This window comes from Pantherophis guttatus, chromosome 1 (genome assembly GCF_059756535.1).
Source record: "Pantherophis guttatus breed Tessera chromosome 1, ASM5975653v1, whole genome shotgun sequence".
NCBI lineage: Eukaryota > Metazoa > Chordata > Lepidosauria > Squamata > Colubridae > Pantherophis > Pantherophis guttatus.
Genome location: NC_142063.1, coordinates 72,014,571 through 72,035,879, shown reverse-complemented (window position 1 = coordinate 72,035,879; position 21,309 = coordinate 72,014,571). Strand labels below are relative to the sequence as shown.

Sequence of the window (21,309 nt, the reverse complement as noted above, 5' to 3'; positions counted from 1 at the left end):
TCTGACTGGCCCCGCCCCCATCTATTCCCTGCCTTCCAAGTCCCAGCTGATCGGGAGGAAATGGGGATTTTGCAGTAACCTTCCCCTGGATTGGGGTGGGAATGGAGATTTTACAGTATCCTTCCCCTGGAGTGGGGTGGGAATGGAAATTTTATAATATCCTGCCCCTGCCACGCCCACCAAGCCATGCCATGTCCAAGCCACGCCCACAGAACCGTAGTAAAAAATTTTGAAACCCACCATTGGACTACTTCATGTGTTTCTGATGTTTTTGATATGCTCTGACATACAATGTTAGTTGGTAAGATTAAGCAGAGGAGAAGATAGCTTTTTAATCAGAGCTGTTATTTACAATGAAATAAAGTAAATAAAGTAACACAATTCTGAAAGGGATGGTTATTATATTTACCTGATTTTGAGATTTTTTTTTCTTAAAATTTTCTTTTAGCCTGTTTTAAGTTACGTTTTGTATGCATTGGTGGGATTAATAGGATTTATGACCCATTATGTGCTGCCTCAACTCCGAAAACAGCTCCCATGGCACTGTTTTTCTCATCCATTGCTGAAAACCAAGGAATACTATCAGTTTGAAGTCCGCAGTAAGTAGCACAATTTGCAGTAGATTAACTAAATACAGTATTGGTTGCATTATCACTGAATATATTGAGTTTTTCTAATTAAGATGCATTTATTAAAAATTCTATGTATAGTTAAATTACATGAGCCGTGGTGGCACAGTGGTTAGAGTGCAGTACTGCAGGCTACTTCTGCTGACTGCAGGTTGCCTGCAATTTGGCAGTTCAAATCTTACCAGGCTCAAGGTTGACTCAGCCTTCCATCCTTCTGAGGTGGATAAAATGAGGACCCAAATTATTGGGGGAAATAAGCTGACTCTGTAAGCCACTTAGAGAGGGCTGTAAAGCATTGTAAAGCGGTATATTAGTGTAAGTGCTATTGTTATGTGCTAGTTTTTTCTTTTTGCCATAGAAACCTTATTCCTCTATTATAAAGAAAGACAGTGCAGCTATCTTAGGGATGTTCCGTTAGAGGTATTAGAGTTGAGTTTGATATTCTATGCATACTCCAGAAATACTTGATTTCAGAATGTACTCTTTGACTTCTTAGATGCCGCACATGTTATGTGGTTTGAGAAAGCTCATATATGGCTTCTTTTTGTGGAGAAGAATATAATCTATCCCTTGGTAGTCCTCAATGAGCTCAGCAGCAGTGCAAAGGCTATTGCTAGTCCAAAGAGATTAGATACAGAGTAAGTAGAAAAAGGCATGCATCGTTATTTTACTTTTGTTTTAATTATGATTAGCATTTTGAAAAAAGGTGTCTGTTTGGGAGCTTTGTTGCTATTTTCACTTCCCCATTTTATAACCTTTCATCATCCTCAGCACTAGGAATGCTTTAGTGTCTCTCTCATGCAACTGTAGAATAAGAAGGTCTCATTCAAGCCATTGAGTTCAAACTCCTGCTCAGTACAGAAATTCAAGTTAAAGTTAATGGCAGACAGTTAGTTCTTCTAGAGCAGGGGTGTCAACCTCGATTTCGATTGAGGGCTGCATCAGAGTTGTGTTTAACCTTGGGGGGCTGGTGTGGGCGTGGCTGGTGTGGGCGTGGCCAGCTCGATGTCACTTGTGTCGGGGGTGCCTGTGGAGGCCCGAGCGCTCTGCCAGCGAAAATGGGTTCCCGAGCTCCATTTTCGGCTGCGACGGCTTCTTGTGACCCTCTACCAGGAAAATTGGAGCTCAGGAAGGCTGTCCGCAGCCCTCGTGAGCTCCGTTTTCACTGGCTGTGGCACCACGGGCCTGTCCTTTGCTGCTTCCAGGATGGCTCTGCGGGACAGATCTAAGCACCACATGAGCCGAGGTGGCGCAGTGCTGAGTGCAGTACTGCAGCTACTTCAGCTGACTGCTAGTTCAGCAGATCAGCGGATCAAATCTCACCGGCTCAAGGTTGACTCAGCCTTCCATCCTTCCGAGGTAGGTAAAATGAGAACCCAGATTGTTGGGGGCAGTATGCTATTTAGTATATTGTCTTTGTTGTAAGCCGCCCAGAGTCCTCGGAGAGTGGGCGGCATAGAAATACGAATAATAAATAAATAAATAAATGGTCCGGATCCAGTCCCCAGGACTTGAGTTTGACACCCCTGTTCTAGAGAAAGGGCACTTACAACTTCCCTTGCTAATATTTTTCCATGGTAAAAGTTCTTTTACTGTTAGGAAGGAAAGTTTTAATCTCTCATTAATTTTTCCTTGCCTAAATCTCTACAAACTGCCACACAAACTCTCCACCTATCTTTTCTCAGGTTTAAGTTACTTGATTCATGAAGTTCTCCTTTCCAACACCCTGTGCCTGAGATTCCAAACCTTTACTTTCTCTGCCTTCTGAAAACTACCATATTATTGGGACATATCAGATTAATATTTGCATGAACGAATACTACCTTTTATTTTGTCCAAGATAAATGGAATGTCATAGAAATCATATAAAAAGACTCAGAACCCTATCCATTTGATTGTCTATCTATCATCAAGGTGACTCCAAATCCATAAGCGAATAGGGCCAAATCTGGTGTGAAAGGAGAACTTGGGCTGGATCTAGTCTGCAGCTACCTCCATAGATAATCCTTTGGTCTAATCTAGCAGAGCTTTTCATATGATGACAGGATCTTGATGCCTTTTACCATCTTTTTACCTAATCTACCTTATTAACTGAATATTGGCATATAATGGGAAAAGGAGGTTCCTATATATCCGTGATGGCGAACTTATGGCATGCATGCCAGAAGTGGCACACAGAGCCATTGCCTGTTGTTCTTCTGGGTTCTGGCACGCCGGCCAGTTGGTTTTCACATGCATGGGAATGCCGGAAACCAGAAGAGCAGCTGCCCATGCATGCGCTGGGTGGCTGCTCTTCCGGATTCCACCTGGTCTTCCGGTTTTGGGCGTGCATGCACGTGCGAAGACCAGATGGCCGGTGTGTATGCTTGTGCCGGAAACCGAAAGAGCAGCTGCCCGTGTGTGCATGCATGCCGGGTGGCTGCTCTTCCGGTTTCTGGCACACACACGTGTTCATGCGCTCCCGTTTCGGCACTCAGTGCCGAAAAGGTTCACCAACACTGCTATATATCATTTTAAGAAAGGAGAAAATGCATGCAATGTAGGTGGGAGTAAAGTTTATGACTTCAATTAAATGAGTTGGTATGAAGGCATAAGCTGAATGAACATTCCACTTATCCAAGACACAAAGTGATCTGTTGCACTGCAATATCTTTCATCTGTATTCATTAATTTAGTCTATATTTATTTATTTATTTTCTTTCTACTTTTAAAAAAAAACATGCAATTTAGGTATTTTTTAGGTAAGATTAAGACTTTACATAACCATAGATATATGGGTATCCACCGAGGGACAAGTGACAAAATTGAAGTTGCAGTGCAAATTGTGCCTGTTAACAGATTAGCCTATATTTTGCAAAGGAAATAGAAAAGGATGGAGCTGGCATTCTGCTGTTAGATACACATTTTGCCATCTTAGTGTCATCATGATCAGTTACAAAACTGGAATGTAGACATATGCTGAGAACCCAGACAAGATCCTGCGAGTTAGGAAATCTAATAAAAAGGAATTTTAGAAAATAAGTTCACTGAGTATAATCAACAAACTGATCAGGTAGAGGGGAGTGAGGCAAGAAGAAACTAATGGGAGTTTCTAAAGGGAAAACTAAGGGAATTCCTTGGCTTCAGGTTTCATCTGATATTGTATTTTTCTCATTGCAGACTTGGTGCTTTAATGATTACTATAGCTGGTATGAAGTTGCTGCGCTCATCTTTTAGCAATCCAACCTACCAGTATGTCACTATCATTTTTACAGTGCTTTTCTTTACGTTTGATTACAATCGATTCTCTGAGACCATGCTGCTAGACTTGTTCTTCATGTCCATACTCTTCAGCAAGGTAAAGTCAAATACAGCATCGCCATTCTAGTCCATATTGTTACAAGCAACTGGCAGAACCTGGCTTAGTGTGAACACCTCAACATCTGCCAGAGCAAAGGGGGAAAGGGCTTTTTATGTAGCAGAGCTGTCTTCTTGCTCAATGAACTTTTATAAAGCTCAAGCAGACCTTTTTAACACAGATCTAGTTCATATATATTAAACTCTTATTTATTTAGCCATGGTTCACTGAATAAACTACAGCTGGCTGATTTTGAGCAATGTATGAAACCATAAATTATGATTTATAAAATATAATGGCTGTGTTCATACAAACTACTAAGCTGAAACCAGCGTTTATAGGTGAGCAAGTCATGTGAGCACAACCTGTAATCTTCTTCAAGTATTCTTTTATTGTTTCCTGCAGGTGGTTTAGTACGATGTATGCCTTGTTACTAGCTGAGAGACCATTTAGGTTTCTGTACATTTGTTAATAATAAACAGATAAACAAGAATTGTTATGGTACAAAGTATAAAGGTGTGAGTTTTGGTCAATGTTGACTAATCTCAGAAAGCTAAGTAAAATTGTACATATTAGACACGTAAAGTAAATTTGGATAATTGGACAAATTTGGAGATTTAACAGGATATCTTAGGGTGGTAGTCAAAAACTGAGAATTTGAGAAAAAAATATCCCAGAGGAAGCCAACATAAACTACCGAGAAAATGGTTTGTTGAGAAGAAAATTACATGGGCACGTCCATGTACAGTAGACTCCAGAAGTGATGATTGTCTCTACTTTTTAAATTTTTCTAATCTTATAATGTAAAATAAATCTTGCAATGTCATGGTATTTTTCCCCTCAATTTTAAAAGGGAACCTAGAAAAATTCCACTTCATTTTTGTTCTTGACAGTGGTCCTTAATCAGTTCAACAGGGCATGCTTACATACAAACATGGGATGTGGTGGGTAGGTCTCTGTGGCTCCCTGAAATCGAGTTCCCTTAAGCCTTAATGGAGACATTATTTTGCACATGCTTTAAGAGGATTAAATCCATGCATGATTATGCTTCTGTATTGCTACTCCTGCTGGTGCTTATGTTTCTAAATATTTTCTTCTGATTTCTTTTTTAGCTCTGGGAACTTTTTTATAAACTGAGGTTTGTGTACACTTATATTGCTCCTTGGCAAATCACATGGGGATCTGCTTTCCATGCTTTTGCCCAACCATTTGCTGTGCCCCGTATCCTTTTGAAATTCAAACTTATTTTAATTTGATCTCCTGAAATTTAAATCTAGGAGAGAAAATATACAATAAGTGATTACGAAAAGCAAAGGTGAATTTACATGCTCAGTGTTGTAAGAAAAAATAATAGGGGACAAATATACTGCTTCATTCTATCCTGCTAATAAGCGGGTAACAATTATGACATCCTTAACTTTATTGTCCGGTAGATTCTGCAATGCTGTTTGTCCAGGCAATCGTGTCTGCCTTTTTCTCTACCCCATTGAACCCTTTTTTGGGAAGTGCAATATTTATCACTTCTTATGTCAGACCCGTCAAGTTCTGGGAGAGAGATTACAAGTAGGTGTTACTGAAATCATACAAGGCTTTCATGTATTGTATATTTGTAATATGTTGAAAAATAGGATATTTCTTCATGAAGTTGTTGGATTGGTTGACTCTAGAATTTAAAATAAACTTCTTAATCTCAAAGGCACAAATAACGTTTCTTTTCTTGATACTGACTATTCTGAATATATTAACTTTTTAAGAAAAAAATGAAACTACAGAGCTTCAGATATTTCTATTTAACAAATACCTTTTTAAATGAGTAAAAAAGATTTGAGTTTAACAGTGCAGGAGAATAATGCACCTGCTTTTTTCCGGCCAGACATTCTCATTTTGATGTTTTTCTAGCACGTCTTGCCAGAATTTAACGAACTATTATTCACTATGTTTCTCCTGATTTTAGTAATGTTTTGATTTCTTTATTGTAAGGCCCTTCTAAAATGGTTTTTTGTAAACTTTAGCTTTCTGGTTGCCACAAAATTCATGAAAGTATCATTCTGAACTTTGAAAAACAGACAGGATCTGTTTTCACATCCAGAAAACATATCTGGCTCAGCTTCTCTTATCAGAAAACAAATAACTGGAACTAGCACTGTTCACTGCCCTGTTTTCAGTTCTGTAAGAGGAATGGTGTAGCAGGGAATCAAATATTTTGGAAAATCACCAGTTGGGGATTAGCTTGTATATTAGCTTCTATAGAAGATTCTTTCTTACTTATTTTAAGATAAGGCATGTAAAAATGAGTCTCTGTCTGGAGGGTAGAATGGTAGGAAAAGAGATAGAGTAAGTACCCTGTGGTGCTTCATTTCAAAGCATTTCAGGAGTACAAGTAACACTACTTTTTTGTCTTCATTTCAGCACAAAACGAGTGGATCACTCAAACACAAGACTGGCTTCTCAGCTTGACAGAAACCCAGGTAATATTGATGAAAGTAGGCAGGTGAGCTGTTGAGTGGATTGTGCAATGGCTCAATTCAGTCCATACCTTTTTTTGAATGGAAACCAAAATTAACCCGATGAAAGACGATATTTTGCATCTTTTAAGGGGGTGGGGAAGAGCACTTTCTAATAGATAAGTACATTGTGTATGTGCAACAGTATTTACCTTTTATAACATACATTAGGATTCTGTCTTTGAGAAGTGTATTATGGAGGATAAATCTTAATAGGATTTTTTTGTTGAATTGTTAGCAATTTACTTTAAATTGATTTGCAACAAATAGAGTTCAATCTTAGATACCATGTTCCTTAATCATTCAAATATCTTGCTTGTTTTATTGATTTTATCTATATTCTTTTATCAGTTGTCTTCTTAGATGATGTGATACATACTACAGGTAGTCCTCGACTTACAACAGTTCATTTAGTGACCTACAAAGTTACGACACTGAAAAAGATGACATGACCGTTTTTCACACTTACGATCGTTGCAGGATCCCCATGGTCATTTGAACAAAATTCAGATACTTGACAACTGACTCATATTTATGATGGTTGCAGTGTCCCAGGGTCATGTGATCTCCTTTTGCGACCTTCTGACAACAAAATCAGTGGGGAAGCCAGATTCATTTAACAACAGAAATTTAGGGCTCAATTGTGGTCGTAAGTCAAAGACTACCTGTATTCATCTAATAGATGAATTCAACTAATAGATGAAAATCTTTTTCTCCAGTTAAAGAACCATATTTTTCTAAAGTGCAACTTCAAAGTTATAACTAATATTTCCTATTTCTGTATCATCTGAATAAATGTAGAGTCGTCTTTTATGTTTTTTTTCCTGTTTTTTCAGGAAAAAAACCCAAACTTCTGCTGCTGTCCTTATGAATATTCCTCTTTTCACAATCCCTATTTAAGCTACCAGATATATTCTAGCAACTTGTCCTCTTATCTGGATTCCTCTTTTCAAAAAAAGTATATCCAAAGATAGAAAACAATCTGTAAAACAATAACTAATTAATCTTAACCAGGGGCAAAGTTTAATCCTGTATGCTAGGCGCTAAAGAGTGCAAATCTTTTATTTGTAGTTCGGCTATCTCTGTATTGTACTATTGTAGAAAAAATGGAGAAGAAAGTACTGTGGATACTATCTTGAGTTCCTGGAGATGGTTCAACACCTGATCTCTCTCACTTTTGGGGTGCCCCAGCTAAGAATTTACCTAGATGCCAAGAGAACTACATACATTAATGTTTCTACAGTGAAAATAATATGACTAAAAGTCAGGAGTTGAGTCAGCTATAAGCTCTTAAAGTGATCATCTATCCCAGTCCGTTGTAATATCTTGAGATGATTTTTCAGTAGAATTATAAAAATAAATTTATGTTTTTAGTATATTGTATTATGTTTCTCCTCCATGTAGGTTCTGATGACAATAACTTGAATTCAATCTTCTATGAACATTTAACTCGCTCCCTTCAGCACAGCCTGTGTGGAGACTTACTCTTGGGGCGATGGGGAAATTACAGTACTGGAGATTGCTTTATTCTTGCTTCCGACTACCTCAATGCACTTGTACACCTTATAGAGATTGGCAATGGCTTAGTCACCTTCCAACTGAGAGGGCTTGAATTCAGAGGTAAAATCTATGTGAATGCACTTTTCATTAATCTTCCCGTACTACTTTCTGCTTCAAACATTGTAACATGCAAATTTAGTCCATTGGATTAATAAATATTTTAGATCGAGATGCTCTGAGTCGAATAAAATTAATAGAGCTGAACGAAGTTCATTTTATAACCTCACTTAATCTTTTCTTTTCTCATTGAACGTGGGTCCGGTGGTCCTCTTCCATGGGGAGTGCTCTTCCGATGACGAAGGATCGGGTCTGCTAGCTGAGAAGCTCCTCCCTTCCTGTAGCCTCCCAGCTTTCAGACTCGATCCTATTTGGATCAAGTCACGGTTTGAGCTGCTCCATACTTTGAAAATATTTCTAACCTTAATTGGATATCTCACATACTTCAACAAAAATTCTGTTACTTTTTCTTTCATTAGTGAATTCTATTTTAGTAATTTATGGTATCTTTCCAATGGTATAAGCATTGTAGTTAAAAAAAAACCTATGATACAGACATCACTGATCAAATGAACATGAACTCATGAAGGTCCTTAATTACTTATCCCAATATTACTCATCCCATTTTCTACCAGAAAGCAAGTGCAAATCATTATTTTTAAATTATCAGAACTGGTGGTGTTAATGCTCCTATTTTTACGAATTACCTTTTTTCATTTCAGGAACTTATTGTCAGCAACGAGAAGTAGAAGCTATCACTGAAGGGGTTGAAGAAGATGAAGGGTTTTGTTGCTGTGAACCTGGTCACATCCCTCATGTGTTGTCTTTTAATGCTGCCTTTGGCCAGCGTTGGCTCGCTTGGGAAGTTCTAGTCACAAAGTATGTCTTGGAGGGTTACAGCATCACCGACAACAGTGCTGCTTCCATGCTTCAGGTCTTTGATCTAAGGAAAATACTCACTACGTACTATGTCAAGGTACATCTCTAACTCAGGAATGTAGAATTGCTTTTCTCTTTACGAATGAGTACTAAGCTGTTTTACCCAAGCTATTAATATCTGTGCTATATACAGGTAGTCCTAACTTACAACAGTTCATTTAGTGAACATTCAAAGTTACAATGGCACTGAAAAAAGTGACTTATGACCGTTTTTCACACTTACGACCATTGCAACATCCCCATGGTCACATGATCAGAATTCAGATGCTTGGAAGCTGACTCATATTTATGACAGTTGCAGTGTCCTGGGGTTATGTGATCACCTTTTGTAACCTTTTGACAAGCAAAGCCAATGGGTTAGCCAGATTCACCTAATCACTGTGTTACTAGCTTAACAACTTCAGTGATTCACTGAAGTGGTAATGTGCCTATAGAAAAAAAATCATATTGGCTAGAAATGCACTGGTGAGCAAAATTGCTTTGGGATTGAATATGTGAGGAATTTGAACTTCAAATGTAAATCTCCATCGTCCAACCCAGAATAATTAAAAATAATAAATACTGTGCAAACTATTTTTCTAAATGGTTTGTTCTTGTAAACCAACAGAAAAACAATACATCTAGGTATTTTCCTTTTTTCCATTTCTTTACCTTTCCTTTCCTTACTATGGCTTGGGTCTGGTAAAGAAACCATCAGGGTTCAACATCTACAGAGGATGTGTTTAATCTTTCCTTCTATTTTGCTAAATACTTAAAAGTTACAATCAGATGTATATATTCTAATAACTCATTTTTTTAATCTTGTAGGGTATCATCTATTATGTAATATCATCTCCCAAGCTAGAGGAATGGTTATCAAATGAAACAATGCAGGAAGGACTGCAACAATGTGCAGACCAAAATTACGTAGATGTAGACCCTACATTTAATCCTAATATTGATGAGGATTATGATCATCGGCTAGCAGGGATTTCAAGAGAGAGTTTTTGTATAATTTATCTCAACTGGGTAGAATATTGCTGCTCTCAGAGAGAAAAAGTAAGTACTTTTGAATGATTAAGAAATCCTATGAAGATATGCTGTCTTATCTCTCAAAGGACATCTAAATCCTGAAAATGTGGAAGAAAGTTGAACTTCTTAGCTGAGTCCCATATATATATTTGCTTAAAGTATTTATATTAGCTCTGAAGAGAATTTATTGCTACCAAGAACCTACTCAGTAATAACAATATCTCATTTGCTGATGATGGAACATAAAGGCTTGCAGCCGCTTTTATTAAAGTGAATGTCCCATTTTGGGTATTCTCCACTTTTTTTTCCTTAAGAAAGTAGAAAACAGTGAGGAAAAGTTACAGTTTGAGTTATGTGATGGAACATAATGGTATTAATGGTGCACACAAACATCTTATATTCTTTATCTAATATTTTCAATTTTTGTTTTTGTTTTTATTCAAAGCCACTCAATGCAGATAAGGATTCTTCTTTGGTTACCCTTTGCTATGGACTGTCTGTTCTTGGTCGGAGAGCTCTGGGAACTGCTTCACATCATATGGCTAGGTACTCTTATTTATTATTCCAGAATAGGTCCCCTAGAATATAGCTGTACCTTTTCCATTCCCACTCTTAATTTGACTTACCAGATTTGAGTAGCTAATTTCAGTCTCTAAATATTAGTGACAAATTCTGACAGGATGCTTAACAGGAAGAGGAAGCTTATCCTGCTGCAGTTCTCCTCCATAAGCATTTAGTATTTAGAACTCTTAGGCCTTGCCTTTTGACCTTGATGTCCCTCATCTAGATGATTGTAAGAAAATGTTTTCAATTTAAAAAGTTGCAATTCCTTTATGCAATATAACTGTTTGTTAGGCCTTTGGCATTCCCTGAGCTTGCTTTTCTGCATCTGAATGTTTCATGGCCACTCTAGCTAACCACATCAGTGCATGGTGAAGTGCAGTTTGCTGTCTGCTATCATTAGTGTAATTGTTTCTTTGGTTGTTGATTTAGTGCTGGTTCCTGTTCTGGCCTTGGTTAATAAGTTCAGGATGACGAAGGATCTACTTAGATCTGTTTGCCTCTTTCTTTGATTTTGGTTGCTTCCTTTTTGGAATGGTTCATAACTAGACCTTATCTCAATATGTCTGTTAATGGCAGATTTCTCAGAGAGACAAACTTTTAAAGCAGTGTTTCTCAATCTTGGCAGCTTGAAAATATGCAGACTTCAGGTAGTGGAATTCTGGAAGCTGAAGTCCACACATCTTGAAGCTGCAAAGGTTGAGAAACACAGCTGTAAAGAATATGCTTGCATTTTTGAATCTTTTAATTTTATTGTAGTCATTGACCAGCACCAAGCTGGTATTTGGGACAAGCTCAATCTATAAACATCGAGAAAAAGAAAAGGGTACTTGGGGAGTCTTTCCTTTTAAGTTCAAGAATAGAATAAGTATAAAATTGATTCCGATGGAAGTGAAAGACTCTTGAGACACAGAAGTAATTTGTCAGCAAATAGGCCAGGTGCTTATTCAGTAAATAACTGCAGAGTACAAAGTAATGCAAGTTTCCAGATAGAACTACTGCTGTTCTCATTAACCCAAAGAATTTATGCCACTTTTCTGCCAAATAATTTGAGGATGATTAAGTTCCCTTTAGTGTTTCAGCCATTCTTAAATACATAGCCAGGACAGATGAGGAACTGAAGAATGATTGTCAGCTTTTTTTTTAAAAATACTTCTGGTTTATATTTGTTTATGATGGCAATTTAAATTTGCTTGGGCAGCCCACAATGTTTATATAGAAATGAAAATCTTACTTTCTTCAACTAATTTTAGAATATTGAATGCTTGCTTTAATGTTTGGGGTTTCTCTCCCAAACCAAACAGTAATCTGGAATCTTTCCTGTATGGGCTCCATGCCTTGTTTAAAGGAGACTTTCGTATATCATCAATTCGAGATGAATGGATTTTTGCAGACATGGAATTACTGAGAAAAGTGGTGGTCCCTGGAATACGCATGTCACTAAAACTGCATCAGGTATAAAGAATGCTTGCACACATGCACATCAGCCGAAGGTGACATAGATTATTATAATTCAAACTCTGCGGGTAAGGGTTTGTAGCAGTTCTCCCATTGGTAAAAAGTTGATTCAAGAGCAAATGGAGCTCTTGAAAAAGAAGTCACTTTTAGTAATGTATGAGGAAAAAAATTAATTATGAAATGAATGCCAATAAATACAGTAAAAATTAATTCAGTGTTACATTTATTCATTCATTCACTCATTCACTTTCTGTTGCCACCCATCTCAAGCAAGTGACTCTGGTTATATATCATCTGGTAAATTTATCAAATTTACCAGAATCATTCACTAAGATGGGTGGCTTTAGAAGTTGAATAAAATAAATACATAAATAAATAATGCTTGGTTCACACGTATATTTGTATACATAATTGAAATGTATTAAAAGAATGTTGTTCCAATACATGGATATTGACTGGCGATAGCATTCTTTGTCAGTTTATTTAGGATAATTTATCAGGAAAGGAAAACATTAACTTCCAAGAAACAAATTGGCTTTGATATTTTTTCAGTTACCTGTTTTATTTTCACAAATAGCTTTATAATTAAAGATATGTAAGTTATAGGAATTTGCTTTACTGTCCATATTAGCAGGATCAGCAATTCAATGTAGAGTGAATAGATATTTTCAATAGATATTTTAAGAGATCTATTTGGTATTTTTTTAAACAACTTCTATTTTTCCTTGCAAGGTTACCTCATGTAAGAAAGAGCAGGACTGAGCAAATTTGGGGGAAATAGTTGGAATTAAATGGAGAAGGAAAGAATTGAGCAGTTAGGAATTGAAGGGAAGCAGACTACTTTTCAATATCACTGACTACAAAATTCCCTGGTATTGTTTATCAAATTTTCCCTGGTCTCCATTGTTTCTCATTTTTTCTCATTTTTTAATACTAAACTTTCAGAAGCATATATTGGTTTCATACGTTTCTTAAAAACAAGTGCAATTTTTACATCTTTTTTGACAAGAGAAAAACTATGTTTGTTAATTGCATTTGGTATTGCCATGGTGCCAGATGTCACAAATCCATCCCTGGAGAAATTTACGGCTGAGTTGTTTTACACCTCAGCTTAAAACCTAGACTGTGGTCTATGAATGCTTATACAGTGGTAAATTTGTTAGCCTTTAGGGAAACTGAGCATTCTTCATTGTTTAATGTTTTTCTCAAGCTGATAACTAGATGCAATCTTAAATGATTGTGTTTGGCTGAATATAAACTTTGACTGTATAATTTTAATATAGGCTAAAACAATGTTCCTCAGCCTTGGCAGGTTGAAGATGTGTGGACCTAAATTCCCAGAATTCCTCAGCCAAACTTGCTATTCTGGGAGTTGAAGTCCACATGTCCTCATGTTGCCAAGGCTCAGCAACTCTGGACTAGAATATAATCATTTCCCTTTTCACAATGAAGGCTCATATTGAACAGTGCTTTTACTCTTTGGTTTAGGATCATTTCACCTCTCCTGATGAATATGATGATCCTGCTGTTCTCTATGAAGCTATCACAACGCATGAACAAAACTTGGTTATAGCTCATGAGGGGGACCCTGCTTGGCGAAGTGCTGTACTTTCCAATTCTCCCTCCCTACTTGCCCTTCGCCATGTGATGGATGATGGCACCAACGAATACAAGATCATCATGTTGAACAAGCGCTATCTAATCTTCAGAGTCATTAAAGTAAGATACTATTAATGGAGGGGATGAGACTACCTGTTCTAGGATGAGATGTAATAAATGGGGAGGATAGGCATTTATTACTTTCTAGTATGAAATTGGTGTTTTGATTTTTTTTTAATTCCTTTTTTAAATGCTGTGATTTTGTTAAGCAATTCTCTGATGTTAAATTCTTTTAGGTTTTTAAATATTTTGATTAAGGAAATCTGCAGGATTTACAGACATATTATATATATATATTTATTTACTGAGGTTTTCGCGGGTGTTTGTATGTAGGTCTTTGGTTATTCGGGTTTTGTCCCACGTAGAATTGGAAGTGTCTTGGCGATGTTTCGACGAAGTCTCATTCGTCATCTTCAGGCTGGTGTTTTCGGCTTCGTGCTTCTAGGAGCACGAAGCCGAAAACACCAGCCTGAAGATGACGAATGAGACTTTGTTGAAACTTCCAATTCTACGTGGGAGAAAACCCAAATAACCAAAGACCTACATATATATTATATATACAATTATGGAATTATATATATACAATATATATATATAATTCCATAATTCTGAAAAGTGTAGCAGAAGCATCTCTCACTACCTTGCTACATCTTACTTCCTACAGCATACTAATAACAGATTTTATCTACTTCTTGTGTATAAGCAAATTTTGAATATGTTTATGCCAAACGCTTAAAAGTAGAATAAATAATGATATAATATATGCATGAATGCTTTCCATAAAGTTAAATACAGGGGCTGCATGCTTCTAAAGTAATTAAATGAATTTTAGTTATTTTTCTAAAAGGTAAAACTTTAATGTATAATTTTAAAATTGTCTAAATCTTGAGTGTATTTATGATTAGGATGGAAATGTGTATGTGTGCGTGCCTATATCCTGTTTTCAGTTATGCATTTAAAAAGCATCTATGGAGACTCTCAATCATCCAGGTCATGGTTGTCCCAAGGGCGCTTTTTTCCAAAAGGCATTTGGACTTCCTTGGGTTTTTTTCCTTAAAAATGTTTCAGTTCACATCCAAGCTTCTTCAGTTACCCACCAGTTAGTTAGAACCAAGGAAGCTTCATGGATGAGAAATGAAATATTTTCAAAGAAAAAAAAAAAACCAAGAAAGTTCAGTTGCCTTTTGAAAAAAAAGCACTTTTGGGACATTTAAAAATGGTTGTAATTTTAGACCACTTTTGTGCTAGTAGATTTATTTGATAAAATCAGTGAATATTTCATGTTGTAAGATTCATGTAGCTATAGCTGTCTGGTTTGCATTTTGCCACACTATTTTCTACATACCTTCTTGATTTCTGTGTTTTTGCAGGTAAATAAGGAATGTGTTCGTGGCCTTTGGGCTGGGCAGCAGCAGGAGTTGGTCTTCTTACGCAATCGAAACCCAGAAAGAGGGAGCATCCAAAATGCAAAACAAGCTTTGAGGAACATGATTAACTCATCTTGTGATCAGCCTATTGGATACCCAATTTATGTCTCACCTCTGACAACTTCATATTCTGATAGCCATGAACAGCTAAAGGACATTCTTGGTGGTGCCATCAGTCTGGGAAACATCAAGAACTTCATAGTATCTACATGGCACAGGTGAATAAAAAAAGTCTCCAGAGTACAGTTGCTCATTTTAGTATATTTAATTAGAATGGTACACTATAAAGTTTTGTTTTATTTTATCACTTTTCTTTTTATGATGCAAACTCAGAGTAAGATTCCTGTCAAAACAAGAATATTGCTTTTATTAGAAATGTGGAAAGCCTTTTTCAGTATTTTGTCAACAGTCAGTTTTAATCTCAGTTGTATTATTTACTTCCTGAAAACATTAACTATGGATAAAGTTTGCTCTTTGTGAAACTCTTCCAGGCGCAAATGCTCCCTTACTATTACAATACTGTCCTATTTTCCTCTGGAGTTCACTGTTCCAGGGATGATTTGTAAGTTTCTGAAGGTAAATTAGGCAATAAAATCTTACCTGTTTTGTTTCTCCCATCCCTACAAGGATACTGCTGGCATCCTCAAGATTTATATTGATTGTTTCCTAATATGATTTGATTGCTTATTTGTTCCCTATGACTATCATTAAGTGTTGTACAAATGTATCTTTTCTTTTATGTACACCAAGAGCGTATGCACCAAGACAAATTCCTTGTGTGTCCAATTACACTTGGCCAATAAAGAATTCTATTCTGTTCTGTTCTGTTCTATTCTACAACAGCTGAGAAAACTGGTATTGTGTTGTGTTGAATAACTTTTGGACCAGGCCCACTTGCTCAGCTTTATCTATCTCAAGAAATTGCTATGAGGTAGATACAGCGATGGAGAACTATATGCCATCTTGAATTTCTGGAAGAAAAGTAGGATGTATGATAAATAAACATGAAAATAATAGGTCAAGATATGACTGTAAGATTTTGGTAGAATCTGATAACTACTTTCTTAAGTCTGCTTGCTATTGTTTTTATTTCTGTATTTTTATTGTTATTTTATTGTATTTTTATTTTATTTTTATTGTTATGTTCAGGTTAAGAAAAGGCTGTGGTGCTGGTTGCAACAGTGGAGGAAACATTGAAGACTCAGATGCTGGAGGTGGTGCTTCCTGCACAAGTAATAGTGTAACTGTCAACGATTCTCAGAGCAGTGTATCTCAAGGAGGTGGGAATGCAACTGTTGGGCAGGGATCTGGAGTAGGATTGCAACCCCCTGTCGCCTCTCATCCAGTCACCCTAGGTAAAACTGAACTAGTGTCTCAGAGTGTATGCATTCAAATACCTCACTGCCAGATTGGGATAATTAATCTTTGAAATGTTGTTGTTTTAAATTCTATCTTCCCGTCAACCATGTCCTTTCAATTAAACAAATGATACAGGACTTCGGAAACAAGTCTTTTCTGTCATAGCACCTACCCTCTGGAAAACCATATTCTCCAAGACCAGATTGGCTCTAATTTTGCTAGCTTTCCATAAGTGCTAAAACTAGAATGCGTTCCAGGTCTGGGGGTAGAGAGGTTAGATGGCCTTTTGAGTAGTTTCTGTTGGGTCCATTCTTGGTAGTCATTGTTGGTTTTTCACTTCACCTATGCTGTTTTATTGTTTGAATGAGTTATTAGCCACCCAACAACTCATCATATTTTTCGTATGTAAATCAATTTAGTGATTGATTGATTGATTAATTAATTAATTACATTATACCACATCTATATTTCATTACCAAGGGAAAGATCTGGATTTATTTTGCACCTTATGTCAAGACTATCTTAAATAGTTTCTTAGGATTATTTTAACTATGTGAAAACCACCATGGCTCAGTGGTTAGAGTACAGTACTGCAGACTACTTTTGCTGACTGCCAGCTGCCTGCAATTTGGCAGTTCAAATCTCACCAGGCTCAAGGTTGACTTAGCCTTCCATCCTTCTGAGGTGGGTAAAATGAGGACCCAGATTGTTGGGGGCAATATGCCGACTCTGTAAATCTGTAGAGCTGTAAAGCACTGTAAGGCAGTATATAAGTCTAAGTGCTAGTGCTATTGCTATGTGGGAAGTTCTTTGTAGAAATCACACCACACAAATCAAACAGTTGTATTTATACCTCCTCAAATGATAATATCCAAAACTAAAATGTCCAGGACAAATAAATTGCTGATTACATTTTGAAAACTATCATACAGAGCAATAGTCAATCAATCAATCAGAATAGAGCTAGAAGTGACCTTGGAGGTCTTCTAGTCCAACCCCCTGCTCAATCAGGAGACCCTATACCATTTTAGACAAGTGACTGTCCAGTCTCTTCTTAAAAACCCCCAGTGGTGAAACAGACTGACTGCCAATGATTAAGAGCATCAGGCATAAAAGACCCGGAAGTGGGGGAAATTAAATTTATCGTTGAAGGAAGTTGAAGGACTTCTGTGTAGTTATCAGACACATTTTACAAGCCAATAGGTTTTTCAATTTTCCATTCAATTTTCCATCTTTGGAATAAACAAACTATAGCCTATAAAATAAATAAATAAATATATATATACAAAATGCATATATCTAAAATTATTATACAGCATATAATAATTTCATTTATTCTTTGCTTAAAAATAAAATATATTTTATTTTTAGGCACCAGCCAGAGTGCTCATTCTGTGCAGTCAAGCCTTATCAGACATTCCCCTGCTCGTGCTTCAGTTGCCAGCCAGTCAACATACTGCTACAGCAGTCGTCATTCATCCCTCCGGACATCCACCACAGGCTTTGTGCCTTGCCGACGGTCTTCCACCAGCCAGCTTTCCCTTCGCAATCTTCCATCGTCCATACAGTCCCGTCTGTCCATGGTGAACCAAATGGAACCCGCTAACCAGACTGCTGTTGCCAATATGCAACATGGCCTCCCTTCTTCAAGCAGTTCCAGTCAGAGCATCCCAGCCTGCAAACAACATGCCCTTGTTGGCTTTTTAGGGACCGATGGAATGACAAATGTCACTGATTCACAGGCAGGCACAAATGTGAGCCCTGTGAACCAGACACAAACCAAAAGGGATGATGTTGTTTACAGAATTCAGGTAAATGAAATGTTGGAATTGATCTGGTTCATATGCCCATTATTATCTAATGACTATTTTTATGGCTGGACAGTTATGGGTTTAATTTTTTAATCTTCCCTACACTTCTGGAATGCAACACTGTGGGATGAAAAACTAATTCTTAATATACAGAATTCACCGAAGACTTCAGATATAACACCTCTTAACAGCTGGTATTCTCTAGGGCTGTGCTGTGCTTTGGCTACACTTTGAAAATGGTCCTTCAGGGTATACATTCGCTAAAGGATAGAGAATGAACAAGGCAAAGATATGGTCAGGGAATAGAGATCTTTGTATTACAGAAAAATATGGTGTACGTTAAGTATTAAAGCTATTTCAATAGTTTTCTATAATGTTATAACAATGCTGTTAGGTGGAAAATTAAGCAAGTATTTGTTTTTACATTAAATAGGCTTGCTTGTCTAGTGTTGGTTTGAGATCCAAGCTTGATGACCCAAGTTTGGAAGCTAAGAAAAGCATTAATGGGAAACACTGAATTATATCACATTTTCTCTGTTCTACTCAAACTAATTGTAGGAGTGTGAAACCTGGGGCTCTCTAATGGTTGTGGAAATACATCTCCCTTCTTATTTTGCTGTCTGTGGTTTATAGTGTTTGGAATCGAATTATACTTGGAGGATATGCAAAACATTTTCAGTTGAAAAAGTTTTGAACTATTTCAGAACGGGAAATTTCAAACTCAATTTTTGCATAGCACTAATTTTAAGCTGCTTTTTTTAGATAATAGATCCTAGCCAGGTTTTGGAAGGGATCAACTTATCCAAAAGAAAAGAACTGCAGTGGCCAGATGAAATGATAAGACTAAGAGCTGGAAGAAACAGCTGGAAAGACTGGAATCCTCAGGAAGGCATGGAAGGCCATGTAAGTTTCATTCCTCAGCCGCCTTTATTGGCATGCTCAGAGGTTATATTGATTGTATGTAAATTCAAAAAGTGGAGCAGTAAGAAAAAGCCAATTTTACAAATTCTAAATTATAATGATAGACGGGAATATGTGTCATGTGTTCTGGAATTCTTAACTTTTTAAAAGTTAAGTTAACTGTTTTTTAAAACAACAACAACTTAAGACCCTATCAATTCTGCATAGTTTCTTGGACAGTAAGAGCATAGTATATTAAATCCATGTGAGGGAAATATACATAAAGAAGTGCACTATTTACCAAAGTATGACATTTCCTGTTCCCTTGTTACAGTTCTGAATGCTTTCTAGAACGTATTTTCTCCTGTGAAATATGGGAATATTTCTATTATTTTATTCTCAGTATTATAGCAGAGGAGGTTCTTACCAATAACTTTCAAGAGTAGAATCAAAATAGTTTCTGTGCTGGAGCAACAACATAAATAAGTAAGACCTGAAAGCCTAATCTTGATCTTCTCACATAGCCTGCATGTATTACTTCAGAATGACAAAGTTCTAGTATCACTGCTGAGTATATTTTCTTTTTCTTGCTACCCCTGCTAGGTGATTCACCGTTGGGTGCCTTGCAGCAGAGATCCAGGGCATAGGTCCCATATAGACAAAACCATCTTGCTCGTCCAAATTGAAGACAAATATGTTGCAGTGATTGAAACCGGAGTCCTGGAACTTGGGGCTGAAGTGTGATCTTCTTGGACAATTAACGCCTAGTCCATCTCCACAATGTTTAGAAATGAAGTAAGGAGTCCGAGAAGGATACTCTACAGCTCAAGTAATAGGAAGAGACTTGAATATGAAGTTAAGGGTAGGATGTCAGTCTCCAAAAGAATTAAGTGGGTGCTTTTGATATTTTTCAAGATAGCTACTGAAGAAAATATTGTGCATGAAGGGTAAACAGGATGTATCTTTTGCTTTATACATTATTTTATCCATTGCAATGCTTTAAAACAACCCCACATTTTCCAAGTTTCAAAACAGGAGCATCTCATTTTTTCTAATTGTCTTGCCAAAATATTTTGTCTCATTAATGTAGATTCAGTTCATTTTTTGAAGCAACTGAAAATTGTATAAATGTCGAGGTCAGTGTGAAGCTGAATAGAATGTTTCATTAACTGCAAGTATAACCAGATTTTAAACTTCTTATTTCTTCTAAGTGGGAAAAAAGATCATTGAGAAAACTGCACTATTTTTTTTATGGCAATGCACTACAAAAATCTGAGATTGCTCAGAACATTTATTGATATAAATATATATATATATATAAAAAGAAAATAGTGTTATTTAAATTGCCTTTGGGATTAGTCACCTTCACCTCCATATTCATATGATGTTAGGAAATACCATTGATTCATTTTTGGCTACAAAATTGTCCAACAACTTATTTATTCTTTCCCATTTACAATATATGGTAGATTAACCAGTAATTACAGGAGAAAACTCCAGGGAAGCCTAACTCATGGTGAAACCAATTGATAACGTAAATTTTATCTTTTTACATAATGGGCTCAGTCATACAATTGTGCATTTTCTTCCTCTACTTTTGTTACTTTCCAATATGGAGTCAACAAAAGTACTTTACTGGGCTCCTTTGAAAAAATGTTTGCTTTTCTTTTTATGGAAAACTGGATGAGATACATTGTTTTAAATAAGGTTGTGACTTTATCTCTGTTCTGGGACTTACTCCTTTATTAAGCAAAATAGTTTACTTTTTAAAAAAATTAAAGGATAAAAATCAGAAGGCATGTTGTATCATATTATCTGTATCATTTTGCGTTTTAGCTCCCTTTAGTTGCTATTATGTTCTGTGACTTGAATTTATTTTCAATAATTATATATTCTATAATAATTGTACTTTGCATATAACTGTGAAACTGATTTATGTTGCATATCATCGATTTTTACTGATTGGAATTTTTAGTGTGTGTTTTCAGGGAAACAAGTTACTCAAACAGCAACAGAGTAAGGGGACAAAGTTGCAATTTTTTATCTTGCTGTTTCTATGACTTGCTCACAATGTTAATGGAAAGTTTTATATGTAGTGGTTGTTTCCTTTATGTGATCTGAAACTGGGCTCAATAGGAAACAGAACAATTTGCAGTT

At 36.6% G+C, this 21,309-nt stretch overlaps 1 protein-coding gene across 5 annotated transcripts in view; it reads left to right on the top strand.

The window, feature by feature from the left end:
* The window catches only part of PCNX1 (pecanex 1), an 83,383-nt gene extending 63,346 nt beyond the window's left edge, over positions 1–20,037 (top strand). For all 5 annotated transcript variants that reach the window (XM_034417686.2, XM_034417685.2, XM_034417683.3 and 2 more), the window contains 17 exons: positions 449–599; positions 1,126–1,267; positions 3,789–3,966; positions 5,079–5,187; positions 5,400–5,529; positions 6,376–6,434; positions 7,875–8,090; positions 8,750–9,003; positions 9,774–10,004; positions 10,423–10,523; positions 11,843–11,993; positions 13,485–13,715; positions 15,026–15,300; positions 16,232–16,437; positions 17,813–18,252; positions 19,015–19,155; positions 19,756–20,037. In XM_034417686.2, coding sequence (XP_034273577.2) covers positions 449–599; positions 1,126–1,267; positions 3,789–3,966; positions 5,079–5,187; positions 5,400–5,529; positions 6,376–6,434; positions 7,875–8,090; positions 8,750–9,003; positions 9,774–10,004; positions 10,423–10,523; positions 11,843–11,993; positions 13,485–13,715; positions 15,026–15,300; positions 16,232–16,437; positions 17,813–18,252; positions 19,015–19,155; positions 19,756–19,896 — 3,156 coding nt within the window. In that variant the 3' untranslated portion in view covers positions 19,897–20,037. The remainder of the gene's footprint in view (positions 1–448; positions 600–1,125; positions 1,268–3,788; positions 3,967–5,078; positions 5,188–5,399; positions 5,530–6,375; positions 6,435–7,874; positions 8,091–8,749; positions 9,004–9,773; positions 10,005–10,422; positions 10,524–11,842; positions 11,994–13,484; positions 13,716–15,025; positions 15,301–16,231; positions 16,438–17,812; positions 18,253–19,014; positions 19,156–19,755) is intronic.
* The last annotated feature ends 1,272 nt before the right edge of the window (positions 20,038–21,309 follow it).